The following is a 19,093-nucleotide window of genomic DNA, read 5'->3' as shown; positions in this document are numbered from 1 at the left end:
TGGAGTGAAAAGGTTACTAAGCTAAGGTATTTATTGCGACATTGTTGTGCTTGAGCCTATGTTGTAAAGCTATAATAATAAACAGCATAACATAGGCATCATGTTAGTACATGTTCCATACATTTAAGTGTTTTAGTTGTAGGAAATCGCGTACCGCCGCCGATTCGCCATTTCCCACGTGGTCCATCAACAAACCGAGTCCAGCCTGGTTCTTTCACGGGAGCGGGATTCCGCTCCCCGTTTATTCGTACAATAAAATACAACTCTACAAAACACTTGAATCTAAACTACAAATACACGCGACATTACACAAATATTTACAAACGCACGTTAAGACCAACGCCAAACACAAAGAAGGCCCTTAGGCCTCGCGTCCCGCGATATCCTAGATCCGGTCGCCACCCACTTGCCTGCCAGTGCCTGCGTCTCGGTCTCGTCCGAAGTTCTTAGAGGCCTCTCGCCCCCTGCCCCACCGAGTATCTCTCTCGATGGGCGAGGAGGTTTCTCCTCGCCTGCCACGACCAACGATCCCAGGAACTCCTGAGATCGTTGGCGCCCGCGAATGCCCCTTTGCGGCCGCTTGACCGGCTCATCCCCTTCCCTGGGGAAAAAGGGTTTCAGTTCGCTGATGTGAACTGTCCCGCGGACGAGATCAGAATTCTGGTCCCTCAGTGTGTACAGGGGTGGAACGGCTGCGCCATTTGCGCCATTTTGCGCCAGACGCATGTGTCTGCGCCATCCTGCGCCATGTTGCAGAAACTGTGCCACAGCCAATACCTCGCGCCATTATACGCCAAATCGCAAGACGTGCGCCAAAAAACTTTTTATTTCGTCTTAGTTTCGGTGTCTATCGACTCGATTGGCAACAATGAGGGCGTTTAGCCTGGTCGGCCTTGCAATCCTTTGTTGCGTTTATTCCCCTGCGTTTATTCCCCCTGTCTATCCCGAGTCGGAAGCGCGCGAAAAAAAAACTCTGATTCTAAGCGCTACACCACCTGCGACTGAATTGTTATTCTTCAACCATAAGCGGTGGGGCAAGTCGGCCGAGGTGAGGTCGAGTCGTTAAGCATCAGATTGCATGAGGCTCTGCGGCCCGGAATCCGGACGTCATCCAGTCGAAAGCAAATGAGCAAAAGATTCCTTTTAGTACTTCATCCTTAGGAGTTGGAACCGCATTCTCGCGAGATAAATCGTGATTCGATAGGACTGAAACGCGGTCCGATCCGAAACCTTGCCGGCCAGCAGCTCTTACCTTGCCGGCCAGCAGCTCTACTTATCTGCTCGGCGTACCTTGCTCCTGCTTATCGCTTCAAATACGATAACTTCGTTAATCGTAGCCTGCTGCTTCGATACCGAGTTGCGCAATAGGATAAACTCGAAATTTGTTGCCCTGCTCCTCCGTCCAACTGCACGTCCGTTGTTTATGCACGTCACGTGGTTCGCACACGTAATTACTCTGTCAATCACGTGTGGGTTGTGCGATAAGCAGTGCTGGTTTGCATCTTGAGCATCTGAAAGCCACTCAGAAAATATCAAGGACGCTATCTTCAGAAACATAGAGTACTTGCTTTTTGATTCTTATTAAGGCGCACAAAGTTTCAAGTTTTCGCATCTATTACACTGTTATCCCATCTACCTGGGTCCGTAACCACTGATGTTCATCTCTGCTCCTAAGCACAATTGAAATTGCTCCCGTGCTTGTCTAAGACACAAGCTGAAGTGCGATGCAAACTGATCTGAGCTGCTCCTAGCCTGCTCCAGAATGTAGTTTTAGCTGCTCCCAACCTGCTCCAAAACAGCTGTTTCAGCTGCTCCCGTGGCTGCTCCCAAGTACATTTCATGAGTTCCACCCCTGCGTGTATGTCAATCGAGACTTCTTGGAATCGATGACAAAGGGGCCAACCCACTTGGGGGCCAACGCTGCCGAGAAGAACTTACTCGCATCGCTCTGCACGTGACTTCGCCGCAGAACGCTGTCGCCCACCTCGAACTGCGCATCGCGGTGCGCTTTGTCATAGGTGTTCTTCTGCTCCGCCCGCGCGCGAGCCCTGTTTCCGCGGGCGGCGTCCAGCGCCCGCGACAGTCGCTCTCTTGTGCGCGTCGCGAAATCCTCGTACGAGGGCACCGCTCTGGCCGCGCTCTGTCGCTGGCGAAGAACCGCATCGGTCGGCGTAGAGAGTTCTCTGCCGAAGTTCGAAAGCGCAGGCGTGAACCCAGTGCTGCGGTTGAGGTTGGACCGCAATGCAAATGAAATCGAATCCAAATGCAGATCCCAGTCCCGCTGCTTTCGAGCATACGCCCCGAGCAGCGGCTTGATGTCGCGGTTCCGCCGCTCGGTCACATTTGCTTGGGGATGGTAACACGAAGTCTTACAATGCTTAATCCCGAGGGCCTGGCAGGTTGCCGCGAAGACTTTCGAGCAAAATATCGAGGCGTTGTCACTCACCAGTTTCTCGGGGAACCCGTAGCGACACCAGACCTCGGACAGCCTGCTCAGGACTCCCTTGGCTGTCACCTTCCGCATTGGAAACATCTCGACGAATCCGGTGAAGTGGCAAGTGACTACCAACACATGTTGATAGCCTCCGCTTGACCGCGGCAGGGGTCCCGTCAAGTCGCAGGCCGCGATCTCCCATGGCCGCGTACTCACGATGGGCTCGAGCAGGCCGGGTGGTCTGCCCCCCCTGGGCTTGCGCTCTTGGCACACTGCGCAGCTACGGACATAACGGCACAGCTGCCCCTTCATGCCCGGCCAGGTAGCAAAACGGCGCAGCTTATGCCACGACTTCGGTGCACTGCCGTGACCGTCCGCATCGTGGTAGTGACGCAACGCTGCCACTCTGAGATCGCGGGGAATCACGGTCTTGAACGACTCACTTGAATCGCTCTCTTCCGGGAAGTAGCGCAGCAGGACGCCGTCCCCATCGATCAGGTAAGATTCCAGCTCACCTGCTTCGATGTCTGACTCCTGGGCGATGGCACTTGGCCCTCTCGGTGTTCCGGAGTGCCGGAGCGTCTTTTCGGCTGTCTGGTCAGGATCCATCTCTTGCCTGAGCCGGTCGAAGATAGCGCGACAAAACGAATCGCTCTGCTGTGCTTCGTACAGTTCCGTTCGGTTGAACGCCGGTCCCAGTGAGGTAATCGCCTCAGCCAGCTGCGCGACGCTGCCACAGTGGGGAGCGGAGCGCGAGGCGGGATTTCCCGTCTCCCGGGGGATGGCTCTGCCTCCGCAGTCTGCTGTCTCGCGCGGCGGGGGATCCACGGGTGCGCGGGAGAGCGCGTCGGCCACCACATTTGTCGTGCCCTTCCGGTACCGAATTCGGTACTCATACTTCTGCAGTGTCAAGGCCCAGCGCGCCAGTCTTCCGGCGGGTTCCTTGATTCGGGAGAGCCACGCGAGGGCCATATGGTCCGTCTCGATCGTGAATTCCGTCCCCTCGACATAATGATCGAACTTCTTAAGAGCAAAAATGATGGCGAGGCATTCGCGCTCACTCACCGTGTAGTTCTTCTCCGCCGGGTTCAGCGCCCGGCTGGCAAATGCCACCGGGCGGATCTCTCCCCCTGTCTCCTGCAAGAGCACCGCGCCGAGTCCCTGGTCGCTGGCGTCCGTCTGGATCGTGAAGGGCCTATTCAGGTCTGGCAGTTTGAGGGATGTTGTACGCGCCAAGGCCTCGGTCAGCTGGAGGAACGCCTCCTCCTGCGGCGCTTCCCAGCTCCAGGGAGCAGCTTTCCTCAGCAACTGCGTGAGGGGTGCCTGCATGGCGGCGCAGTTCGGGATGTAGGCTCGGTAGTATCCTATCATGCCGAGAAAACGGCGCACTCCCCCGACATCGGTAGGGACTGGGAACTCCAAGATCGCCCGCAACTTGTCCGCGTCGGGGGAAACTTTTCCTCTCTCGATCCGGAATCCCAACAAGCTGATCTCAGAAGCTCCAATTTGGGCTTTAGTCGGGTTTAGCGTGAGGCCGGCGATTCATAGTTTGCGCAACACGTCCTCGAGGTGACGAAGGTGGTCCTCGAAAGTTTCCGAGTACACAATGATGTCGTCCAGGTACGCGAGCGCGTGCTGCCACTTGGCATCTCCGAGCACCCCGTCGATCAACCGCTGAAATGTCATCGGTGCACCTGTTAATCCGAACGGCATCCGAGTGAACTCGAACAGGCCTCGGTGACACACGAATGCAATTTTGCTTTCGTCGCCCGGGCTCATCTCCACTTGGAGGTAGCCTTTGCTTGCGCCGAGGGTAGTGAAATACTTCGCCTTCCCCAGATTCGAGATGATTTCTTCGATGCTCAGAAATCGATACGCATCTTTTACGGTCACCGCGTTCAAGCGCCGATAATCGACGCAGAGTCTCGATGTTCCGTTCTTCTTGGGCACCAAAACCACCGGGAATCCCCAGGGTCCTGATGACCGGCAAATGATTCCCGACTTCAGGAGCTCATCGACTGCGGCATCTATCGCTTTTCGCTTCGCCAGGCTCACGGGACGCGGATTGGACTTCCAAGGGCGTGCGTCCCCAGTTTCAATGCGATGTTGCACCTGCTTAGTGCAGCCCGGCTGTTCGGTGAACATTTCGTCAAAGTTGTGCAGCAAAGCCGCCAACCTCTCTCGCTCTGGTCGGGACAGTCCATCGGCATTGGCTAACGGGTGGCCCATTTCGTCGCAGTGCTCGGCGGAGCTGGGAGCTGGGTGACTCATGGGCATAGCGTCGTCGCGGTCGGTTCTTTCCTGTTCTGTCGCTTTTCCCAGCGCTGCCGCCATGGCCCCCATGGAGCGCTCTCGGAAACTTGAAAGGGGCGCATGTGCCCCCTCTCGGTACCCGCCACTTGCCACGTCAATGATGATGCCAGTGTGGGCCAGGAAATCCCGTCCCAGAATGATGGGCACTGTCAGCCCGGCCAAATGGACGAACCGCTGTCTCTGCGCGCGTTGATTCCAACGTACCACGAGACGCACTGCTCCCCTCGAAGTCGTCGACCCACAAGCCAACTGGAAAGTGGTCTCCCCATGCCTCACCCGAACGGACTTCTGTTGGAGATGCCTGAGGGCCTCGTCCCCAATTAGCGACGCACTAGCCCCGCTATCCAGAAGAGCTGCGAACTCCTTTCCCGCCACCGTCAGGGAAATAAATGGGGCCGCGGTGCTTGTCGCTGCTCCGACTCGATACGCCGTCGGCACGCACACGGTCGAAGGGGTGTCGGGGACCCGCTCGTTGGTCGGTTTCGCCGCTGATAACTTTATCGGCGGCCTCCTCCGTTTCCCGGAATCTCCCTTGTGCAGTCGCGCCTATAGTGCCCGATTTCGTGGCACCGAAAGCAGCGGCCTCGCCAACCTGGGATAGGATTCTCCCCAGTGGGACGTCCGATGCGCTCACCCCTTTTTGGCAGCGGGTCGGCGGCAGCCTGCTCCTGGGCTGCAGCGATCCGTGGTGCGCCGGTCGGACGGAATTCCGTCGCGTGGACGGCCGCACTCCCTCCTCGGCGCGATCCTGGCTCCAAGGCGTCATCCGTGAGCTCCCAGGGATTCCCGCTCGGCTCCCCGCTGGCCTCCGCCATTGCGGCCTCCCCCCGTCGATACCCACGTGGCACCGGCCCCTGCCACGCGCATCGGGGTTCGAGCGTGTCGATTGGTGCTGGGGGAAGGTGGTACCTGCGCTCCGCCAGTATGTCGGCCTGAACCCTGTGCGCCTCCTGTGCGAGCTCACTCAGACTTCCGAATGGGCGCCCACGCAGATACCGCGAGAAGGTGGGATGCGCCTGCCTCACCACCCGCTCGACCTGCTCCTGGTTCGTAGCATTCGGATCGGCGATCTGCAGGAGTTCCTGCATTGTCCGCAAGTACTCTCCGATGGGCTCAGCGGGAGCCTGCGTTCTTTCCTCCAGTTCCCTGCGCATTCTTGGCAGGTAGTCTGCCGGCAAGAACTCTTGTCGGAAGAGGGCCGTAAACTCGTCGAGTGTTCCGGCTGACTCGCCCACAAGGCGATGCCACCTGGCTGCTGGGCCTACAAGAGCCACCGGCAGAACTCTGCCTAGCGTCTCCTTCTCTGCCAGGCCGGTAGCCTTCCGATATCGCTGGATTTCCAGCAAGAAGTCGGTCACGCTCAGAGCTCGATCGCTGTGTCCGCTGTACTCCGGCACCGGAATGCGGATGAGGGTTCTTGGCGGCGGTGTTTGCCTCTGCATGCTCTGTAAGGCCTGAGTGAACGCCGCAACCAACGCCGTGGATTCACGGGACATCTCCGTGCTTTGCGGCATAAACACGACCGGCGCTACCGTCGGCGTGTCCGGACTCGGCGCTGCGGTCATCGCCGCGCCGTTCCGCTCCGCCAGCCCCGTCGACGTAGCGACGTCGGCCAAAAACATTAAATCCGTGAGGGCGAAATTACCCGTGGCCTTCTCGAACAGTTGTTTGGACGTACCCTTCCCACTTTCGCAGTGCCGCGGTATAAACTCGCCAACCAGGGGGACCGCCCCGCGTGAACTTCCACGCAGTGTCGTCGACGGACGTTGCGACCGTAATTACGGCTCGCCTGCCCCAACATTGATGCGCCATTTGTAGGAAATCGCGTACCGCCGCCGATTCGCCATTTCCCACGTGGTCCGTCAACAAACCGAGTCCAGCCTGGTTCTTTCACGGGAGCGGGATTCCGCTCCCCGTTTATTCGTACAATAAAATACAACTCTACAAAACACTTGAATCTAAACTACAAATACACGCGAAATTACACAAATATTTACAAACGCACGTTAAGACCAACGCCAAACACAAAGAAGGCCCTTAGGCCTCGCGTCCCGCGATATCCTAGATCCGGTTGCCACCCACTTGCCTGCCAGTGCCTGCGTCTCGGTCTCGTCCGAAGTTCTTAGAGGCCTCTCGCCCCCTGCCCCACCGAGTATCTCTCTCGATGGGCGAGGAGGTTTCTCCTCGCCTGCCACGGGGGCGCCTGCAGCGCCCTCCAGTGGCTAGGAGAGAAAGCGGCGCGTCGGGAGCCGAATTCGAGATCCCAATCGACCCCGCGGCAACACGACCATCTGATCGTGTCGCGGCCAAGATTGGCCGAATGGTTTGATGGGCGCCCTCGTGAATTCACGGTGCGCCATATAGTCAAATACCCTTTGCGTTCTGTAACTGGAAGCCTTCTTTAGGACATTATTTGGTCAACTTACCTACCTTGTTTAAGGTGAAATTTGTTTACCTAACATACTATGGTGATGTTTGTTTGTTGTCTTGTCTTTAGATCCTGCTGCTGCAGCACCTGAACAACACGCGCATGTGCAATCGTCTGCTGGTCCCAGAAGCTGCCGAAGACATCTGGAGTCGTGACACTGAGGTCGCTCTGCATTCCGCCTATGGTACGGCTTTTGATACTTGGGACGACCGGCTTTAATGGATTGTAGTGAGTGTCAGAAACAGTATGTTAATCAATATTTGTTTGCTGCATCCTTCATTATTGCTGCCAAGATGGAGACGGAATTGGAGACGGCCAGGGAGACTACCTGGAGGCTACCCTCAAGTTTAAGCCTGGAGCCTTCGACTGCAGCGTCGTCTGGTCTACCCATTTCAGTCTACACCCGCGGCTAAATATGGGACCTGGTCGTAGCGGTGTGTCAAGAGGTGAGGTAAATCCATTGCACACGGGATGGTTGGTTGTTTGAAATCGCCGTAGTAGTATACCATATTTATTTACATAATGAACGCACTTTTTACAGCGAAGTAGGGATGGGCGAATATTCGGTTATTACGAATAGCCAATCGAATTCTGTTCTATTCGGCATTCACTTCGAATCGAATTTAAGTATTCGACAATATCGAATTATTCGACAATATAGGATTATTCAACCTTTCTAAATACAGTGAAACCCGACTAGATTGAATCAGTTTACATTGAATTATTCTTTATATCGAGAAATTTTTGTGCAGAGTAATGTTACAGTGATAATATATAGCAAAAACTATGGTTGCATCGAACAAAAATAGCAGCCGCTACCGATATATCGAACTGCCAAGAGCGCCGTTTTGCTCTGCAAGCTGGCTTTCCCCCAACGCGAGCGGCCGCATCGGGGGAAAACCAGCTTGCAGAGCACGCTTTTTTTTTCTTGTTTTTTGGGCGGCCGCGTCGATCAGAAGAGAAAATATAGCTAGAGGAGAGAGGGTGCTCCGTGTTCCCCCTCCCCGCTCCGTCTGCAAAAGAGAATTTTTTTTTTTTTCTTCCAAACAATTAACTTGGCTGCCCAGAAAAAAAAAAAAAAAACATGTTTGTTTTGTTAGCTGGCTTCCCCCAACGCAGCCGCCCTGTTGTAGGGGAAAGCCAACTTGCAGAGCAAAACGGCGCTCTGCAGAAAATGCTTCCGCTCGGACGTGCTCCGTGCCTCGGCATAGTTCGGCGCTAATGTGCGAATATAGAAAGCAGCGGCCTCAGCATTTTGGAGTCCGTCGATAGCGTAGAAAAATATTGTTATCGCGGGTGTAATGAAGAAAAAGCAGCAGACGATGCAAGACTACTTCATTGTGTAATATTGCAGCAGAAAGTGAATTTCTGAGAGTCAAATTAAATAAAACTTTTATATTGAATAACCCGCTACATCGAACAGGTAGACGTTTTCTTGCGAGTTCGATATAAACGGGTTTGACTTACTCTGGCTTGGATTTCCGGCCAGGTGGCGCAAGCATCTGACCATTTTGACCATTTCGTGCTCCCAAACACAATACACTTGAAATTAACAACTACAGTACTTCTAATACCAAATAAAGGCAAATATAAAACTATAGTTTAAACCTATCTTGTGGTATTTGTTGCTTCTACTATTCAAACTATTCGATTCAAAATTATTTGGCCAAAATCACTATTCGCTTCGAATTCGATTCGAACCCAAAATCCTCCATTCGCCCATGCCTACTGTATATGCAGTGATGTGATTGCTGCGCCAATTGTGCCAAACTGCGCCAAGGAGCTAACCCTGCTACATCCTGCTACATTTCGCCAAAATATGGCTAATCTGCGCCAAGCCTGCGCCAAATGACCAATTTTGGTAGCCTTTCAAAAACAAAACTAATCTGAGAACCGTAATTGAGCATGCGTGAGCTAGGTGGCACAAGATGCCGCTTGATACAAAGTACCCTGCATCAATCGTCTATTCGGTCTTGCATGATTTTTTCCGCCGTCTCGCGTTTCGCGCTGTCGTCGTCTCGGGAATCTAGTCTCGAGTCTTTTTTTTTTTTTTATTTCTTTAGCGATAGACGCGGGCGTGTGCCGCGCTCCGACATTCGTGTGCCGCGTGCCAGAAATGCCGTCATGCTGTGAAACGCGGCGAGAGTTACTTTGTGAGCTGAAGCGCTCGCGCGACCACAGTGGCCGTGGTTGCGCGACGTCGTGTGTTGCCGTCCCCACGTCGCTGCAAATATGGCGCTTTCTATAAACTGAAACGCATCGACATTCCTGCTCTTGTTTAAATCATACGCTGCTATAAAAATCCCTCTAACTCAATGAATGCTTGGCGAAGTTTTGATTACCTAGGTTTCTCTCGGTGGGCTTTCTTTCGAGTGGGACCCCGGTACTTGAAAAATCTGCCGTGAAAGAAAGTTGATGACGAGAAGTGGGCTAAAGCAAAGAAGGCAATGTCTGCACGCTGAACCCGCACACCGCGCTTGTTTGTCTCGAGTTCAGTCGTTGCACAAAGCGCTCCAACTGCTTTTGGACACGCAATGTCTTGCATCGATACGCTCAGGTTCTTTTTTTCTGGGTGTTTAGCCTGTACCTCGCGTGCCGGCCTGGCAAGAACGCACTGTTGGACTGTTTACTGTCGTATGCTGGACAGTTACATTTTGCATACTATTTTGGGAACCAGTTCGCGACGGAGCGGAGTGGCATGGTTTCGGTTCCGGTCGAACAGCCTTGTCTCCGCTCGCGCGACGAAACACGTGTAACTGAAAGCCTGCCGAAGTTGCCCTCACGTGCATGTGAACATGATTGCACGAGAGGCACCAGCCGGGACGCTTGCAATTCATTGTTTTACGTTTGCTTACTTTTTATAAAAATCTGCCGCGTCGGGAATCAGTAAAACGATAGCAAGTGTTGCTGCTTTTTTTGTTTTTTTTTGGAATCGCTTGGCAACGCCTACAGCACTGTATAGTCGTGGGATGTCTCAGCTGCAAAAACAGAAGCAGCGAGTTCCGCCCCAACACGTCAGAACAAAACACAAAGTGCCCTTCGTTTGTCCAGCACTTAAAACAAATATTTATTTTTCTAAGAATATATGCTCCAAACGCCACTTTTTTCTGCTCCGAAACACTGTTTTGGCGGCTCCAAAAGCCACTTTTGCTGCTCCAAAACACTGCTTTGGCTGCTCCAAAGGCTATATTTGCTGCTCCAAAACACTGTTTTGGCTGCTCCAAAAGGTGCTCCAAGATGGCTTAGGCCAATCACATCACTGTATATGGTTATGGTTCCGTGGATTTTTCATGTGTGCCGGCAAAAACTTCCTGCGCCCTCTCTTTGTCGTGGTTCCAAGTGCTTGCGTGCCTAGTTTCCTTCTGCTCTCCCCGGGTGGCGGTCCCGCCGTGCGTGTCTAGTTTCCTCTGGCTTTTTGGGGCAGTGATAGTCGTCCATGTGAATTTATATAAAAAACCAGAAAGACAAGTTGCCGTTCTCCATTTTCAATTTCACTTTTTTTCTGTCGTCGTAATGGGGAAAGAGCAACGGCGGGAACGGCAACGAGAATGTCAGTGTCGGCGGCGGGTGGCAAGCACCACTGATGAAGATTGTGCCTAAATGTGTTAGTAATTGTTCAAAATTCTGTCACATCTGTGTCATGTGCTAAACAGCTTTGCTGGTCATCCACCTTTACAAAGTGAAATGGCTCATGATTTTTTTCCAGAAAATTGACTCAGATTTGGGGGGTGCTTTTATTACATGGGGTAAAAGTTTTGCATTTACACTCTTTGCACAAATGTTATTTTAGGGGCTATTGAGATACCCCAGGGTACTGTGGCACGTCTCCACTGATGGAGGCGCACCCACGGCTGGTCGTGGGTGCTCCACAGTAACCGCGCTCTAAAAATAGCAAACCTTTTTTAGGGCACTTCCAGCAAAAGCGCCAGCAAAGCTCACTCGGCACGGAGAGCGGCGCGATCGTTCTGAGGCCTAACCACTTTCACGATTTCACTCTCCGAAAGCAGACCACCGACGATGGCGTGTTTGTTGAAATCAGTGCATCCAATGGGCGAAGCATGTCCGAGGCTGGGTAATTCCTCGACCCCGGCTTCATTAGATTTGCGCGCCGCTCGATTACGGTAGAATGTTTGTTAAAATTTATTCTCTGGCACTTTCAGTACATAAACATTGTATCTCGTGTTAGCAAAAAACGTACTTCGTGGGCTTTGTCACTGCTTCCATAGACTTGCCCTTGTACTATATCTCTGCTCGTTTGCATGCAAAGTGTTACAACCATATTAACATTTTGCTTATTGATGTTTAAACCGTGAGCTCCTGAAGTTCAGAGGCAGCATTTTGTCATTGTATAACAGGTGTGGATCTGCACAGAATTCCATTTGTTCGTAATGCTTTCCTGGATTTGTGGTCTTAGCTCGGGACAGTAGTACTGGTGGCTAGGTTTACGATGGGCCAGCTGAACAAAGATTACGCCACTTACAAAAAACACCATTCACACTGCTAGATTGTTTTCCGTTGCGCGTGGTGTAATCTTTGTTCAACTGGCCCATCGTAAGCAGTGAACCAACTTGCTCTTGTGGCTAGGGTTGTGCAAATATTTAAATTTTCAAAAAGTAGTCTCGAATACAAAAGACGCAGTTCGTAACTCGCTTCGAGACGAGCTGTGATGTTTGTAATGCTTCCCCGGATGTTTCCAGTTCATGCCTTTGGTTGGTGGCAAGCACTTTGAACCGATAAATAAATATATCTTCACCGTTCACCAGGTTTACAAGCACTGCGGGCTGTTTTGACTGGATTCTCGGTGAACAACCGGAAGAACATGTTCGTCTACCAGGAGAACTCCGGCCCCGTGTTCTATCTGCGGTGAGTGTATTGTACAGTGTCTTCGAGCGACGGTGATCTCTCCTTTTTAACTTCTAGCCTTTGTAATCTAATATCAAGAGAGCCCTGACAACAAGAGAGCCTTGTAGTACCGTATTCACATGATTGTAGGTCGACCACTCTTATTTTTTTTTAATATGAACTTGGAGTGGGGGGGGGGGAGGGGTCGATTTATAATTGAAACCAAAGCATTCCACCGCTAATGAAGCCGAAACAGCTGCGATAACTAGAACACCTCGCTTCACTGTGTGCTCAGCTGGCTGTGCCTATAGCATTGCACCATTCTGTGCACTCGTTTTTCAATTACTCTTTTTTTATCTGCACGAACGGGCATCTGTAATGCAATTTGCATATTGGCACAAAATGCGCAGAGTACGCCGTGACAATCGTTGCAGGGAACGAACAGGTGTGCGCTCAGTCTTGGGGGAGGGGTGGCGACAGTTGATGAAGTCGTGCCGAAGCGACCAGTGAAACAACCTCTGATCGCAGTGTCGTGCGTCCTTCGAAGGTTATGGAAACGAGAAACGCCGCTTCAGATGGTGCTGGGCCACGTTTTTCTGTATTGCTGTGCATGGTCTGGGCGATCTACGGTTTTGGCATTCGTTTACGGCCATTCTTTGTGCAAAAGCAACTACCAACTGCACTGCTGGATGCAAGTTTAACGTGTCGAAGCAGGCGTTGTGCCAGTGGCGTCTGAAAAAAAGCACACAATCTTTGACAGCAAACATAGAAGTTTTCACGGGCTAAAATCTGGATGCTTTCAGAAGTTCAAGCTTGCAACGCACGTTGCAGAAATGCACAACCGGTCCCTTCCCATGATGTGTGACACAATCACTAAACAGGTGCGCAAGATGTGGTTATCCATAAAGTGCAGGGGATTTCGTTAGACGGCTACGTGCTTAGGGAATGTATGTTACAGCGATGATGACGGGAACAACAGCACCCATGAGGACAAATCATAATTTAACAATTAATAAATGTTTGCCACAAAATGCACCCTAAAGTATAATTTGTTTTCTTTTGCTGACATCCAACCTGGGGTAGTCGTCTTACAATCATGTAGATACGGCACTACACATTTTTGGATGGACCATGTTGGTTTATTTAGCCAATTTTCTGTTATTAGAACTTGCTCTTTGCTAAATGGTTAATAGGACATTGTAGCAAGGGATACATACTGTAATATCCCAAGAGATGCCCCATCCCCGAAAGATAACCCGCCCCCTTTTTTTTGGCCCGATTTGCTATATTTCCAAAAACACCGAAAGATAGCCCTACTAGAAGTGGGCTATCTTTCAGTGTTTTTGGAAATATATAGGGGTGTGCGAATACTCGAATATACAAATTCGAATCGAATAGAAAGATCCCGAATAATTCGATTCGCGAATCGAATTCCTAGTATTCGGTCACTCGAATATTCGATATATTCGGCCAAAGACGCGCGGGTCGGCGCGGAGCTGACAAAAAGCCGTTTTTTCTCCCGATGTAAGCGCCGTGATATTAGACAGACCATGCGAGAAACACCTCTTGATCCTACCATTCCACAAAAATCTAACGCACAGGTTAGAAAAAAAAAGTAACGAACGCCACGAACTTTATAGCACGCAGATTTACTCACTATCGTGACACAATCTTCCATTGAATCACAACCGAAACAGAGAAGCCGGAATTCCGCGCCATGCCGAATTCATTTGACGAGTAAAGCCCCTCGTTTCAAATTGAAGCGCCGATGTAGAACACACTTGCCGCATTCACAGAAATCGGCGACTGCACGATCACACAAAGAAAACTACGTTAACCACGCCGATGAAACCAGCCGAGTTATCGTCGTCGTTCTTTGGAACCGCAAGCGCCGAAAGCCCTGATTCGGAACGAAACGGAACGGAAAAATAGTGTGCCTAGATTTGAGAGGGTTTCCAACCGTTCAATAGCCGCACTTGAATTTTGAACTGCGAGAAGGTGACGAAAAGACGAAAGCGTCAATCGGGATCGGGATCGGGCAGGCAGGGCAAGCGTCGTCGCTTTTTTGTTTGCTCGCCCTCTTTCCACGCGACAACACAACACATGCGCACTTACGACCAATCTGCGCTGGAGCCGTCTCCGTAATTTCAGTTTCGCTTGCTTCCTCTTTTAAATCAAGGCTCTCTAAAACAGGAGAGATACGACGGAAAAATGGATGCATAGAGTCAGTCGGACGGTGACTTGCGCCACCTAACCACGTTTTGTTTTCTTGCTTCAGATTATATTGTTTAAGCCTGTTTACTCAGATTTAACACCTATATGTTTATTTATGGGAAATAAAATCCCCGGTGTCCTTTTTCTTCCTTAAAATGGAGACCAAATATCGCAAAATGCCCCTTTTCTGAGATACACAAATATATATAAAAAAAAAAGTCGCGGTGTTAAATTGTGCTTTTAACGAGAAAAAAAAAAGGCACGCATGGCTGTAACTTTTCTTGTTTTTCTTTTCTGTGTGTGACATTTAGGGTAGATAGATTATGTTTGCGCCATAAAATTGGATCTTTAGTGCCCAACGTCCAACAGCAACTGCTTTTTTTTTTTCACCAGAACTTTTTTACATTTTTGCTATTGTTCTGTACAAGATGCATATTCTACACCAGGCGCATACTCTGCACATATATAGTCTCATTCGCAGCACACTTTGAGAAATTCCTACAAATAAAATCACTATTCGATATTCGATTCGATATTCGGCTTTTTTTTCTTGATTCGATTTGGTATTCGATTCGAGAACTACTATTCGGTATTCGCACACCCCTAGAAATATAGCAAATAGTAATTGCAGTAAATTCTAGTAATTGCAGGGCCTTGTCCAATGACCTCGGCAGAAATGGCGTTAGTTAGCCATGGCAGGATATAGGTGAACATTGCTGACTGAGAAGGACAGTCATCTTTGGTTCATCGCCCCTCCCCTGTGATCACAAGTTCCGTGGGTCACAAAATTTTAAACTAGCATTTTTTTCAACTTTTTTTTATTGCACATTGAAAGTTAGTCCACTTCTTATCTTCACCCCGATTAACTTTCGATTGTTTTGGCGGGCTATTTCTCGGGATATTACGGTAGTCAGGTGCAAATAATGCATTTGAGTTCGAAGTGAATTTAAAGCGAATAGTGGTCTTGGCCGCATATTTTCGAATCGAATATCAAATAGTTTCTCAAAGCCTTTCAGCACTGTTTCATCATGTGTGAACAAAAACCCAGCTAAACTCTTAAAGGTTGTTCAGAAGCCTCCACTTGTCCATTTCTAAGCTAATTTTAATCTAACTATATTTATGGTCTGTGACCTCAGAAAGTATGATGCCTTGGGATGGCAAGTAAACGACGTATTTGGCATAAAAGTAAATCTATAAGAATACCAGCTATGCCTTGCTATCTTGTTATATGCAAATATTCGTTCTTCAACTTCGAAGAAAAAAAAAAAAAAGAACTTCAAATTATGAACACAGGTTGTCAGGGCATTTCTGCCTAACATATAGTACTCTTGCATAACAGTCAAAGTTTAATTTTGAAAATTTTGCTGTTGTGTGGATATCAACATTCACAGAGTTTCTGTTTCTTTTATATACTCCAGGCATGTGTGCACCATCCTGCTTTGAAAGTGTGCTTTTTTCCCAAGCACGTAATACGACATTCATACTTTTCGAAGTGATCACGGCAAGTTACTCCACTGAGTGTGCTTCTTAGCAAGCACCAGTGCGCTGCAGAGAAGCAACACTCGCAGAGCTTACGTTTGCGGGTGTTGCTTCTCAGCAAAGCACCTGTGCTCGGTAGGAAGTGCACTCAACGGGGCTAACCCGTTGCGGTCAACACTTCGAAAAATATGAATATCGCAGTTCACCTCAAGGCGAATATTGAATTGTGTATTATTCAGAACTACTCTTCAAAATTTTGAATATTTTCATAACTATAGAGATTAACAGTTGGTGAGAGGTTAAGGGAACAGGGTAGGCCCTATTCCTCCCATGTGTTTCAGCCTATGTATGTGACCCTTTTTCTCAGGATCTGCTAGGGTTAGAGGATTCATGTTGGCATCATTGAATTTAGCTTTCTGTGTTCTCTTTACTGAACTAGATGTATTGTTATACATATTTTAGTTCTTTTTTGCTTTTGTTTTTACTGGACCCTCCTAATTTTAATGCCAAAATAGACAATAAACAGCTTGTCAAACAAAATTGCCTTGATTAATTTCCATAATTCTAGTTCAGTAGACTCCCCCTTGTGTTGTCTTGTTAGCGGAAAAAAATAATACTTCTAGTTTTTATGGTTTCAGAGAAAAAGGGTCAAACGTTGCAAAAAAATGATGTTTTGAGATAATCGACTTTGAAGTGAAAAAAGGCGCTTTATAATAAACTTGCACTCTAGAAATGCATGCTGATGTATCCGTTCGGTAGCCACCAGCCAGGCTGTCACCTCCATAGTCAATATTTAGTTTCGTTGTTTGCTGTCTTGCTTTGTGGGCCTCTTTCGTGACGAGCTGTGTAGCCCTGTCTGCCAAGTAAAGTCTTCGCCAGTCAACGCCGCGCAACCACTGCACCATGAATCATCCTGGTAAAACGCCAAGTAAAGGCTCGAAGTTGTCCGTTTTGACGTCTCTCTAATCAGTGTGTCCAACAGCACTTTTCACAGTTCAGAAAGTAGGTGCAGGCGACGCCAGCTCTTAGTGCTGCTTTTTCAACCAGCTGCAAGTCCCCACCGCACACTTTGCACACCCAGCTTTCGGCGACGGTACAGGACAGAAGGTCGATGTCGATCAGTGCACAGTTGCAGTCACTAACACTTGCCTTGAGCTCTTCAAAGCATGCTGCCGAGTGCGACAGCTTCGAAGAAGACGCACACGTGGTAGCCGCTGCGTCAGGCATCAGAATGCGTTGGGGGGACTCGGCGGCATAAGAAATTGACCTATGCCGACTACTCTGGAAGCGACGCTTCTAAAATATCTTTTTCGTATTTCGTCATGTTTAACATTCCAAATCTAGTGTTAAAGTAAACAATAAATTACCTTGCCCGTGGAAGCATGCCGAACCAGAAGCAAAAGTATGCACGTCGCGACTGATGCCGGCAGTGTCCGAGGATTTATGGGGCTAAAGATGTAAAAGCTAGACAGCTTTTTGATGTTGCTGGACGAGCAATAAACATTCTGCTAAACCTAGTGAAAATCTTCGTTTTTTTTTTACGTTTTTTTTTTACAACATAGGAGAGATACAGATCGTGCATAGGTGTAAAAGGGGGCGTGGTCGGTCACCACCTAGGTTTCGGAAAAGGTCATTTTTCGTGTAGATAAATCGCGCACGCTCAAATTACACAGTCAGCATTGTTCAGGAAAGACTGGGGAATCCAAATCCCTAAAAAACAAAAACTCAATTTTTTTCAAAATTTTGCCCTACCCTGTTCCCTTAAGAACCGAGTACGCTCCACCTCTAGCATGCGCTCACGCATACGTCTAAGTGCTGTTAAAGGCATAAAGTTTGCGCTGCAGACAGAGCATCTACTGAGTTATTAACCTGTCACCAACTGTAGGTGTATGTACTATGCTTGGAACAAACTGTAGTAGACTATTGGGATGCATTAGGTGTCATAAAAACCTACATTGATCGTGTTGTTGCTTTTTTACCTTGCAGGCTTCACGAGACGCAGTGCCACAAGCGGCACGGTCGGGCAGACGATGATATATCCCTCTCAGGTTCGACACTGCGTTTCGATGATTCTAGAGAAATTGAATTCAAACTTGAAACTCAAGCTTTGCTGTATATACACAACTCTATGCACACTCTGTTCTCCCAAGTCAGGACTTAGAAAACAAGTTCGTTGGTGAATGGCATGCCTTGAATGTGAGCACTGCTCGCTTTTTCCTTATTGTCATCATTTGGAAAGAAAAAGGTTCCTTAGCACCATTTTAGTTTTTTAGTTGCGATGAAACCCTCCATATGGCTTAACACCTAATTTGTGTAATTGCTTTTGATTTTATGTTTTCTTCATCAACTGTGCTTGTTACACAGTTAAAGCCTGGGTAGCGCTTTCACTATGTCCATTCTAGAACCATACATAATCGTGATGTAAAACACTTAGCCTTCGCAAGTCCATTTTTTTTTTCTCTCAAACTTAATTGATCGTGCAAATCGCTAAATTTTTTAAGTTTAAAGGCTTTTTTAAATTCAGTGTAACGGTAATTTTTGAGATCGGAGTGGGAGAGAGAACACAGTAGGGGAGACTTCACTGGGACAACTAAGACAAAAATTTAACTGGATTGGGATTACGTATAACCAACATGTACATAAATCTGAGAATTTCCCCACCTTTTCTGGACGGTCGTGTCTTTCAGGCTCGAGAAGCTCCTCGCTCGTCAGCCTCGTACAAAAGAAGCCAGGCGCGGATCAGGAGGAGGAATTCGTAAGCACCTTTTCTCGAACTTTTGCGGGCGCAGATCTTGCGGCGTGTTCTCCAGAACCTCCGTTCCTCGACTCGCAGGACTTCCGTCCCCGCCTGAGTTCGGGGGCACTCGGACCGAGACCAGTCGCATGACACAGTCAGCGTGACTTCGCACGCTTCCGGCAGCCGCAGCAAGCCCCAGCAGTGCGTGGTCATGCACGTCCACGGAATCGTGCAGCCAGGCGAGTGTCACAACGTTGTCTGCGTTATGCAGCTGTTTACGGCGACTCCAGTTCGTAACGCCTACAGTCGCCGATAAGACGAGACTGTTGGGGTACCTCGTTCGATCGCACGGCTTCCAGCACATGCGAGTTGCACTCCTACATGCTTTAGCCACTTGTGCACACTCAATCCTCACGAAGCATTAACTAAGGTAGGGAGGCGGGGCAACTGAAACCGAAACCCCTCTGCCATTTTCATTCTATCAGTGACTCTAGGTGCAAGCGGTGTGTGTTCAGAAGCATACTTTGCACTCTCTGGTTGGGGCTGAATGTCTTCAACGGCCAAGAGAAGCCATAAGGCAGATTTCAGTCGCGTTGTAACAGTCGCCTCCTCTATTTTCTCTGGATTGGTTGTAATGTGTCGCTTG

The 19,093-nt window shown here is 49.4% G+C and overlaps 1 protein-coding gene across 1 annotated transcript; it reads left to right on the top strand.

Annotated features, from left to right (window-relative positions):
- The first annotated feature begins 7,499 nt into the window (after window positions 1–7,499).
- Window positions 7,500–18,597, top strand: LOC121834720 (KICSTOR complex protein SZT2-like). The gene is made up of 5 exons (XM_042288455.1): window positions 7,500–7,621; window positions 11,939–12,038; window positions 17,697–17,758; window positions 18,398–18,465; window positions 18,544–18,597. Exons 1-5 carry the CDS (start codon window positions 7,591–7,593, stop codon window positions 18,595–18,597), a joined length of 315 nt encoding a protein of 104 aa, XP_042144389.1. The 5' UTR covers window positions 7,500–7,590.
- Window positions 18,598–19,093: the final 496 nt, after the last annotated feature.

Source organism: Ixodes scapularis, unplaced genomic scaffold, assembly GCF_016920785.2.
Source record: "Ixodes scapularis isolate PalLabHiFi unplaced genomic scaffold, ASM1692078v2 ptg005291l_1__unscaffolded, whole genome shotgun sequence".
In the NCBI taxonomy this organism is placed as follows: domain Eukaryota; kingdom Metazoa; phylum Arthropoda; class Arachnida; order Ixodida; family Ixodidae; genus Ixodes; species Ixodes scapularis.
This window is presented reverse-complemented; position numbering and strand designations above follow the sequence as displayed.

Bases quoted from the DNA above. Each gene is read 5' to 3' on its own strand.
- LOC121834720 (XM_042288455.1), top strand. From the start codon at position 7,591: ATGGGACCTGGTCGTAGCGGTGTGTCAAGAG. The intron at 7,622-11,938 runs GTGAGGTAAATC...ACCGTTCACCAG, and splicing joins TCGTAGCGGTGTGTCAAGAG to GTTTACAAGCACTGCGGGCT. The intron at 18,466-18,543 runs GTAAGCACCTTT...CTCGACTCGCAG, and splicing joins CGGATCAGGAGGAGGAATTC to GACTTCCGTCCCCGCCTGAG.